At 36.7% G+C, this 11,066-nt stretch overlaps 1 protein-coding gene across 1 annotated transcript; it reads right to left on the bottom strand.

The window, feature by feature from the left end:
- Positions 1-5,902: 5,902 nt before the first annotated feature.
- LOC131304389 (cytochrome P450 81Q32-like) lies at positions 5,903-9,785 on the bottom strand. Its single transcript, XM_058331610.1, has 2 exons — positions 8,862-9,785; positions 5,903-6,760 (listed from the first exon to the last, which is right to left on the bottom strand). The coding sequence occupies exons 1-2, from the start codon at positions 9,744-9,746 to the stop codon at positions 6,134-6,136; spliced, it is 1,512 nt and encodes a 503-aa protein (XP_058187593.1). The 5' UTR covers positions 9,747-9,785; the 3' UTR covers positions 5,903-6,133.
- Between the last annotated feature and the right edge of the window lie 1,281 nt (positions 9,786-11,066).

Here is an 11,066-nt window from a genome sequence, read left to right on the forward strand (position 1 = left end):
CAAGGGGAAAGCTTATCATGCCTGAATCACAACTAGGGTTCGCCTATCTTACATACCACTTCACGATCATCACTGGACACACGCCAGTCTATCAATTCATCACTGGACACACGCCAGTCTATCAACTCATCACTGGACACACGCCAGTTTCAATCAATTCATCACTGGACACTCGTTAGTTTCAATCTCATCACAAATCCCATCATGTTTCAAAATCACGCCTGCAAGCAATCTAAAAATAAAACTTTCCAATTCATCCATTACTTAGCATCGTCTAGATGAATTCTAATTGCATACCACCCCATGTCTCTAGGGTCCAATCTAACATTCAAATCAAGTATCGGTGCAATATACAATTAAAACGAATAATAATTAAAACAATTAGTAAGCAATGCAATCACGCAACTCTTTATGAATGGGCCGTTGCCCTTAATCTCGTATGACCAAGATGATAATAAGTAAGAACTTTTTAAAAGAATTTTAAAAAATATATTTTTCTAGGCTCTCATTAATTATTTCCAAGTAATTAGATTTATTAAAAACTAATTAAATACATTAATTAGGAAAAAAATATTAGAATAATTAACATGACCTTAATAAGAGTCCTAAAGGTCCTATACAACCATTTGAGTGTCAAAAAATGGGTTCGAAGAGTCGCAGAATTATTTTAAATACAGGTATTAACGAAAGTTGCCGAAAGTAAAATAAATAGATAATAAATAATCTAATAAATAAAATATGTGGAGGTTAACAAAATTTCATCTTCGGAATGTAGGGAGTTTAAATAATATTACTCGGGCATTAATAATAAGGTTTATAAGGTCGTAAAGTAATTTTGATTGGAAACACTATAGAAATAACAATAAATAGTAAATTAAATAAAAAAATATGAATTTAACAATATATCATCTTTGAGATGCAAGAAGTCTAGAAAAAATAGTTTGGGTGTTAAAAACATTATTTGGAAGGTCGCAAAGATTTTTCATTTGTAAACTTTGATAGATAACTAATAAATAATTTAATAAATAGAAAATTAAATTTAAAAAATGATCTTAACTAGTTATGATCTTTGAGGTGTGAAAAGTCTAGAAAAAATAGTCCGGATGTCAAAAATGATGTTCGGAAGGTCGCAAAGTTGTTTCGAAACGTTTAAAACCAACTCAATCTACTAGATAAATTAAACTGATATAACTAATATATTTTATACTAATATGATATTACACTGTAAGAAAATAATATCAGATCAGTAGTTTTTCATAATATTAATATTATAAAGATTGTAAAATAAATATCATAAGGGTCATCTTCTTTGTAAATAATTACAAATAAAGTGTCAGGCTCAAAAATAATATCAAATTGGTGAATACGGCAGAAAACGCGCAGTGAACTATATTTTTTTCGTTCGGGATATAGGGTTAAGCATATAAACACTTAATATACTTGGAGAATGGGTTGAAATGAATTATAATACCTTGAATTGGATCGAATTGATTTAAATACAAATCTTGGATTTTAGGAAAGAAGACTTCAGGTTCTTTGGGACCAAATTGGACGATGTTTGGTGATTCTAGGAGTTGTGGGAAGAGCTTAGAATGATCGAATTGGATTTCGGTCGGGTCTTAGTATAAAATCCACTTTTCTCTCTCTTTCTTTCTCTCTCTAAAACTCCATGGATTGGAGCTTGGTTTTCTTCTGTTTTCTCTTCGTTTCTGGTCGGTGGAGTATGAGAAATATCGTGGTATTTTCGTGGGTCAATGGGGTGGGGTATTTATAAGAAAATTTTGGTGGAAGATGATAAGAGTGAATTTAATGGGGTTGGGTTCATGGAATTTGGAATAGACGAATTGGGCTTGATTTTAGGGTTAGGGAGGAAGTACAGACTGAGTAGGAGACGGAGAAACGGAAGGAGTTTGAGGTGAGGGAGGAGAAAGAGTGTGCATGCACGCATGTGTGTGTAGAAATTTTTTTAAAAAGAATGCATGTATATATTGCATGCATAATTGTATTTAAAAAAAGGAATTGCATTAAGGAAAATTATTCTAATAATATTATATTTAGAAAAAAAAATTGGGCCAAAAATTCGGGTCGTTACATATATGTACTTCATAAGCTATGTTAAACATGCCTATATGAACCTATACATGTATAGATACACTTTCTAGGAAAAGTGTTGACCAATGGACAACACAATACACTTGAAAGCCTTAACCCCTCATCATTCCTCTTTTCCTAGCCTTAGTTAGTCTATTTGGTATCTAGGTGTACTCATATATAACCATATATGTAAATATATACATATGTAGTACTAGAGAGAGAGAGAGGAGAGAGTGTAGTGTGTGCATGTGACTTTGTTCACTTGCCCAGGCTACCTATAGCCCATAAGCCTAATATCTACATGACAACCTAGGTTGCTTTAAACACAATCTAGCCTTATCATTTTGTTCTTTCTTACAAGTTAACCCTTCTTAGGACAAGACAAGCCATTAAACCCTTCATGATGGCCTAAGTTATGGCTTAAAGAAAAAATGACAAGTGAGGGAATGCTAGAGTTTTGATTAAAGACTTGATTTGACAAGTCCATGGAGCAAAATCATGAGAGAAAAAGAGAGAGGGGGAGGCTGGCCATGGGGGGAGGAGAGGGAGTCAAATTTTGCTATAAATAGCACCCCTTACTCACCATTCAACTCAAACATTCCAATCCTCCAACTTCTCTCTAGAAAATCCTTGTATTCTTATTTTGTTCTTCTTGTTCTTGAGTGTTCTTCAGTTCTTCTTGTGTTCTTCAAGAAACTCAACATAAACCACTCTTTTGATCCATAAAGTTTAGTAGTTTTAGTCATGAACTAGTTTCGAGAGAAACCTTTCTCTTTCGAAACTACCGGAAGCTTACTGTAGGAAGTTATTCTGTCCGATCGTTAACTTACCTTCCGTAGCCGTCACTACCGCCAAGAAGAAAGGTAGAGTCCATTGCCCACTCACTCAACATATAACATAGAACTGTATGTTGGAAAGTATAATGTAGAATCTTCTTATACGCTACCTTTAAGTATATAAGATTATCTATCTCCCATAAAGTTTGAAATGCATGATAGTTAGTAAATTTATTCTCGCTAATGGAAGTATAAGCATGTTGGAATAATAGACTTCTACTCTAATAAACATATGTTGTTTTGAATTTCCTACAAAGGAAGAAAGAACGGCTTTCAAAAGATAAGACTTTATCGTTGATAGAAGTATTCGTATTTTGATCTTTAGGATGATTATGAGCATGTTTTATGAATTGTTTATATTATTTGTCTTATTGTAAAGCATAAGTGATTTTTTTCACTCCAAAGGCGTTTGTACATGTGGCGTTATGCTTTAAGTAGGAATTTGAGCATGATTAGTAATATAGAGTTGAATGATCTTGCTAGTTAATTTCGATATTACCATGAATGATTTGTGATAACGTATGTAAAAAGTTCAACCGCGGAATCGTTGCATGAGAATGAGACACAGAAATCGAGAAAGTAGAAACATGATACCTATGGTGTGGTTAATGAAAAGACATGTTTTGAAAAGGTGAATTGTTTTGAAAACCGCAATGTGGCCGGACGTGGTAGCCCATTGTGTGGTGTGTGTTTTGTGTGCCAATGGGAATCCGGTGCGGCGGAACCATTGTGAGGATACTCGGGAGACCGGAATGGCGGAACCGAGGTTGGGTGTGTGGCTTGGTTATCCGCGGAGAGGAGCCAATGCAAAGCGTGCCAATGGAAACCCGGTGCGGCGGAACCATTGTAAGAATACTCGGGAGCCCAGAACGGCGGAATCGAGGTTGGGTGTGTTAAGATAACGATTTTAAAAATGTTGATTTGGTTAATGAAAAGTAGAACCAGTGACACGGTCTACGAAATGACGTGTAGGAAAAACTCAGAAATAATGGACACCAACGATAGTGAATGTGGATGTGTCATTATTAACTATTTGATAGATATGCATGTGTTAAGTAGAATTTGCCCTAAAGTTTGTAAGTTAAGGGTCAGTGGGTATGTGTTATTCTATTAAGTTTTTGTAGCTTATGGTGTTACCCTTTAGTGATCCTGTCATATTATATTGGTGGTGACGTCGGTATAATATGTCAAATCTTGTAGATGAACAGGGTGAACTCTACACCTTTGAAGCTTTTAGAGCTGAAGAGTTAGCCAGGATGGAGGAACAAGCGGAACAGTAGATAGAAACCCTAATTCCCCCTTATTTTGTTGAATAAAATTATTTTTGTTAAGTTTATGATGTAATATCGAGCCAGACTTTATTTAATTTTTCAATAAAAATGTCTATTTAACGTTCTCAAAATTAGGGGTGTTACACTCATCTTTGGACTTAAAATGAGATAAAAAAATTTAAGCATCACTTTTATCACACTTTCACTAAAAATCGTGATCTTTGTGAATCTCTTTAGTGTGACGCATATCTATTATTGTAGTAGTGTTTTGCTAGTTCTCAACATTCCAACATAAATAAGATCAAGAATTATTAAATTTCACAAAAAAAAAAAAAAACAAATGAAGAAGAATAAAATTGGAAGCAGCGACATAAATAACCAACTAACCTAAAATGCATGGGTTGAAGTAGCGGCGTCGGCATTGGCGTCAGTGGGAAAGGTCGAGTAGAGAGAGCGAGAGGAGGGCTGAAATACTTTTGGATCTACAGCTTTAGAAGAGGAAGAAGCATATCACGTTGATCCTTCATCCCACAAATCACGTTGTTAATTGATGTAAATCACGTTGTTAATTGATATATTCACGTTGCTTCAACTGGTCCTTCATCCCACAAATTATGCAGCCACTTAATTATTGACTTAAACATTTCAAATTTAAATTGACTTAAACATTTCAAAATTAATTAATTGACTTAATAATTTGTTGGCCAATCAATTGCATCCACTTGGCGCGTTGACAGCTATTCTTACAAATTGTCCTCTTGCTATACTATATATTCCATACAGATGTCGAGTTGACAACCGAAAACAAAATGTGCCCAATCTCATTTAGGTTCTACTATATGCTCCAGTGGAGTTAGAATCGGCCGCGGTGGAACGTGCATCTTCGATCTCTTGAGGCGCAAAAATACAAAACAAGTTTAATTATAAGGGTGGCATGCAATGAGTTTGCAGCCGTGACTCGAGACTCCAACTCAGCCATTCGTTAGGACTCAAGACTGGGTAGGTCACAGAGGAGCTCTTTCATACGAGGAAGGGGTAGGCACCTCATTAATTAGAGATTCATGAGACTTGAGCAAAACAGGGAGATATTCGTCTACAAGAGGCCAGGGGCACTCGTAAGTTGTATGTCTTTCGAGGCTTCCCCTTGTTAATATTCTCACTTTTTTGATTTACCTAGAGGAAGAGAGACTCAATCCCAAATGACAAACCATTCATTCTAGTGGCTACGATCTCACATGAAAAAAAAAAAAAACCCCACTTGTTCAGCCAAAAGCGGAAGGCTCGTAACAAAAGGCGAATATGCTCTTTCTCTGTTTGAAATCTTTTTCATTGCTAAAGAATATCAAAGCGAGACTTTCCGGTCTTGGTCCTGAACTCTTTATTGGAGGCGATGGAATCATAAATCGCAGTGGAGCTTTTAGATGGTTGAAAGCCTAAAAGTCTCATGTCTTAATTTCACCCCCTTTTTGTGAAATTTTAGCGCCTTGTGTTTGCGTGAAAGCATGGTTCTTAACAAAATCATCAGTTCTAAGGGGACTAATAGTGACAACAAGGTTTAGATTCCCACTTAGTATTTTAGAGCTAGGTCGTCCATTTCCATGGCAAAGTGCATTTATCATTTAGGACGTCAAAGGGCTGGCTATTGAGTCCAATTTTTGGGTCTCTGCTTTGGCTACGCGAGCAATGCATTGGGATGTTCTGTTTGTATGAGGAAGGCCAGATATTTATTTACTTCAATATTCTTACAGTCACTGAAACAATCTTTTGGAAAATCATCTTGCAGCTACACAATAGTTATTGTACACGACTTGAAAAATAATAGAAGCAAAACCAATAAAGAAGGAGAAACTAAAACTATCCCAACGTACGAATTGAACTATAACAACATGAACTGCATACTACGACCTGCCAAAAAAAAAAAAAAAAAATTGCTCAAGCGTCATTTGCACCATCAGAGAGAACCTTCTTCATGATATCACGTGCTTTACACATGGCTTCTAATGGCTCAGCTTTTGGCATGGTAAGTCCGTTTCCTTCACTCAAATCAACAGGATCCTCACTCACCCTCTCCCACTCAAAGCACTGTATCAATGACCCTAAGGCCAAGCCCATAATGCGTTGTGCTAAGCCTACCCCGGGACATGCCCTCCTTCCGAAACCAAATGGCATTAACTTGTGACCCTCCACTTCCCCACCTTCAAACCTTTCTGGTTTAAAGCTTGTTGGGTCATCCCAAACCTTAGGGTCCCTATGAATGGCCCATGCATTGACCAACAAGAGTGTGTCGCGTGGCACGTTGTATCCCCCAATGGTGCAGTCATCAGATGAAGAGTGTGGTACCAACATTGGAGCTGCTGGACAAAGTCGAAAGGTTTCTGATATGATGGCTTTAAGATAAGTGAGCTTGTCGAGATCATGTTCATCAATTAGGCGATCTTGGCCAACATGAGCGTCTATCTCAGCTCTAGCCTTCTTCAACACCTCTGGGTGGTTCACCAAAAGGGACATTACCCATTCCATTGTCACTGCTGACGTGTCTGTCCCCGCTAGTATAATGACCTTTAGAATCAAGTTCATAAAATTAAGAACGATATAAATGTTTCAGTGGGAAAGAAGCAAGTCTAAAATTATTGAACGATATAAACGAGTCCAATAAACTTGAATACAGCTGCAAAGTATTGTCTTTCATTGGAATTTTCGTTGTCATAGTTTTTAAGACTTATTTCTGAATATTGTACTTTTTTTACCAAACTATATATATTGTATCATTGCATAATGTTTGATGAATTAGATACTGTACTGATATAGTTGCTACAAGAGATGAACAAAATTTCTTTCTTAAGAGTGTATGACAGTCGTTTCAACTGGTTTGATATTGCCATTGTATGATCAGAGGAGTATTTTTAGCTCAAGTAAAGAAATACACAAAGAGAAAAAAAAATGAAAAGAATGAATGGGGGAATTGTGGGACAGTGGGAAATGAGGCAAATAAGTCCCAACACATGGGACATTTTTTTTGAAATTGCCCAGTCATGTGAAGGGAAAAAATAATTCCCAAGACATGGTGTTGAAGACAAAAATATCACTCTATTATAACACACTCATGGAGCAATGTACACACTCATGGAGCAATATTATATGATTGAAAGAGCAATATAATTTAATTGAAGGTGCAATATTATGTGATTAAAAGAGCAATACTAATTTTTTCCGAATGAGTACATAAATTTTGAACCATTTTTTTCCATTCTAGAAAGAGAAACCCATTTTTCTTTCTGGGTTAATCCAAATAATTTACTCAAAAAAAAAAAAAAAAGAAAGCTCTTGTGGACCATTGGATCTCTTAGGATCATAGAAGGTACAACTTAGATTCATAGAAAGGGCAACTTAGGTCCAAACTCAGATTTAACTACAAACCAACTCATGATCTCTACAAGGTGCAACTTAAGTTCATAGAAAGAGCAACTTAGATCCATAGAAGGGACAACTTAGGTCCAAATCTAGATTCACCTACAAATTGAATCCATGTATGGGGAATTTCTTTTTCTCCATTTCATATATGGAGAATTTCGTTTTCTCTGTTTCATGTATGGGCAATCCACAAAAACTTGAGGGCATAATAATCATTTTAGGTGGCCCTTTCCATGTATTGGTAATTTCTTTTCTCTTTTTCATGTTTAGATGAATTTGAAAAAAAGTGGTCCATGAGTTGGGCATTATTTGCCCCTCTTACCACTGAACAATAATTCCCCCAAGATGAATTGGGGGACATGGAGTCCCTGTAGCGAGGGAAATCATTGCAATTTGCAGTGCCGAAAAACGGCCACGTTTTGTCAGCAAGTAAGGCAGCCCCACTTGCACTTTTATCCTCTCGTTTTCTCTTTAATAATAGATATTGTGTGGGGTCTACTTTGGAGTCTCACACAAATAATCAGAGTCGTTCAGTAATTTAAAAATGATTTTTTGAGTGATTTGGTAAAAAATTAGCTCAATCAGACAATTTTATGTGGTTGATCCAATCATTTAATTTTTAATAATTTATAATTTAGGATCCTGAGTACTGAATGAATTTTGAAGAAAAGTTATACAACTATGTATTCGATGTTTCCTTGATCTAAACTACATGTATTGTAAGACTTGTTGAGAAGAGCGCATACTAAAAAAATGATCTTTATTAGACATCGATAGATATCGAAACGGTATAGTTTTAAAATAATTTTTGCGTTTTGATACCTATAAATGTCTGATCATAATAATTTTTTGATAAATGCTCCTCAACAAATTTTACAATATATGTGGTTCAGATCAATGAGATACCGATCACATAACTGTTTGACTTTCTTTCAAAATTCATTCATTATTTAGGAGCATAAATCATGAATTAAAAATAAAAAAATTGAATCAACCATTCACAATTTTCTTATTGAGCCAATTTTTATGAGACCGCTCGAAAGATTATTTTTAAATTATTGAACCATTCCGATTATTTGTGTGAGGCTTCAAAGTAGGCTCCACACGACCTTTGTAACTAAGATAGAAAGAGAGAACAAATGTGCAAGTGAGACTAGCCTGATTTGCCAACAAAACGTGCCATTTTCTGCCGGAGTTTCCCTCGCTGCAGTGACTCCAAGTCCATGAATTGGGTATGTCATGTACTTACAATGATAAGACCTTTGATGATTGCATCAGTATAGTACTCTGGCTGTGACTCTTGCAACGACAGCAAATGATCAATCATCGAATTCTTACTCTTATCCCTCCTATGCTCATCGATCAGTCCTTGCAATAACTTGTCAAATCTTTCATGAACTTTCGCCAAATTCTTCTCAAAACCCTTATAATCAATCCACCGTAAAATCGGCAAGAAATCAGCCGGGTTTGATGCGCCAGCGCCCATGAAAGCCTTAGTCACGAGCTCCCGAAACTCCTCCGCCTCCGCCGAATCCTCCAAATCTTCCCCGTAGTACCGTTTCCCGGCGATCATTCTCATAACAACATTGAACGTGAGATCCGAGAGCCTCGATTTCATTTCGACTTTGGCGAAATCGGTCGAGGATCTCTGGTATAATCGGCGGAGTAGGCGCTCGACCTCGTCTTGCCTGATGGATAGGAAGCCGTTGAGGCGACTGGTGGACAAGATTTCGACCGACATGAGGCGGCGTAGGTTGCGCCAGTGGTCACCGTACGGGGAGGCAACGACGGTTGTGTAGTTGTACCCTAAGTACTTTCCGCCTGTGGTCCTGGGGCGGTTGGCTAGGACGATGTCGTTTCTGGTGAAGCATTCTTCGACGGCGGACGGCGAGGAAACGACTACGACGAGTTGGGACCCAAACCGGACGGAGAAGACGGGGCCGAGAGTTTGGGAGAGTTTGTGGAAGGTTCGGTGGAGAGGTTGTTTGATGAGGTGGAGGTGGCCGATGACCGGAAGAGACGGTGGGCTTGGAGGGAGGTTGCGGCGGCGGCGGTGGATTTTTTCTGAGAGAAATATAAGACCAATGAGGAGAGAGAAAACAGTGAAAGAGATGCATGGGAGAATGATTTCCATGTTTGGTACGTGAGGATTAATCTGAGAGGATAGTGTGTGGCAGTGGCTACTTATTAATAGAAGGAAGTTTGGGTGGTTGTGGAGCAAGGAGTGTGAATGCCAAAATTGTTTTTTTAATGTCAAAATTGATGTGCATAAATAATCTTGTATCATGTGCAAAGTACAATACTCTTTTTAAAACAAAATTGATTTTGGCTTTTATCATTTGGATTCTGATTTTGGCACTCGGCACTCTACTTTTGTAAGTAGGCGCTCCTAATTTTGGCGCTCTTAATTTTGGCGCTCCACTTTTAATGCATACAAAAGTGAAGCGCCAAAATCAATTTTCTTATCATTTCCCTTTTCATGTTTATTGTAGGATAATATTCACACACCACAATAAGATGTAGCTTTCTTCTGTTTTTTATTAGTACTTGGGAGTTTTGGATAAGTGATCAATTTGGATTATTTTTTTTGTACTCATTAGTTTTGCATCGATTTTTTGTGAATTATTATTTCGTCATGATAAGAAAAATCTAATGTAAAGAATTATGACATAATCCAATTTTGTTTGAATAAAAACAAAAATAAGTCAAGTTTTTATCCTTTAATCAAAAAATATTAGGTTTTGATAATAATTTTTTAATTTTGAGATTACTCCTGTCATGATGAAATAATAATTTACAAAAAAATCGATGCAAAACTAACAAATGTAATTTTTTTTGAATAAAGAAAAAAAATAAATGCATGCATTATTTATCAAAAACACCCCTTAATTAAACAAAACATATATTTTTTAACTTTCTTCCAGAAGTGCTTTTACATAAGCGTCTTTTTCAATTAAACAGGGGTTTTAGATAGCTTGAGATGCTTGACTACTTGTACCCATGTCTTTGGACAAATCAATAATTAGGCCATCCACAGTGGTATAATCAAAAGCCAATTATTTTTAAAGTTAACAATATTTATGCTTTCAAATTTTATACCACTGTGAATGGCCTTAGACGGTAACTCTAAAGAAACCGATCAGAGCCCGCGACGTCCACGCAGGGCCCACTTCGAGCCCCGCACGGATGATCCGAGCCGTTCAATAATTCTTTTTAAAAAAACCGAGTGGGTTAGACGGTAACTCTAAAGAAACTCCAAAGAAACCGATCGGAGCCCCCGACGTCCACGCAGGGCCCACTTCGAGCCCCGCACGGATTATTCGAGCCGTTCAATAATTCTTTTTAAAAAAACCGAGTGGGTCAACAAAAATCAGCTCAATCCAATATGTGTAAGTGCTCGATTCAATCTTCCATTCTTTTCACAAATCCGAAATCTGAAGGAAAAAATGAAAGA

The sequence above is a fragment of the Rhododendron vialii genome, chromosome 10a (genome assembly GCF_030253575.1).
Source record: "Rhododendron vialii isolate Sample 1 chromosome 10a, ASM3025357v1".
Classification (NCBI taxonomy): domain Eukaryota; kingdom Viridiplantae; phylum Streptophyta; class Magnoliopsida; order Ericales; family Ericaceae; genus Rhododendron; species Rhododendron vialii.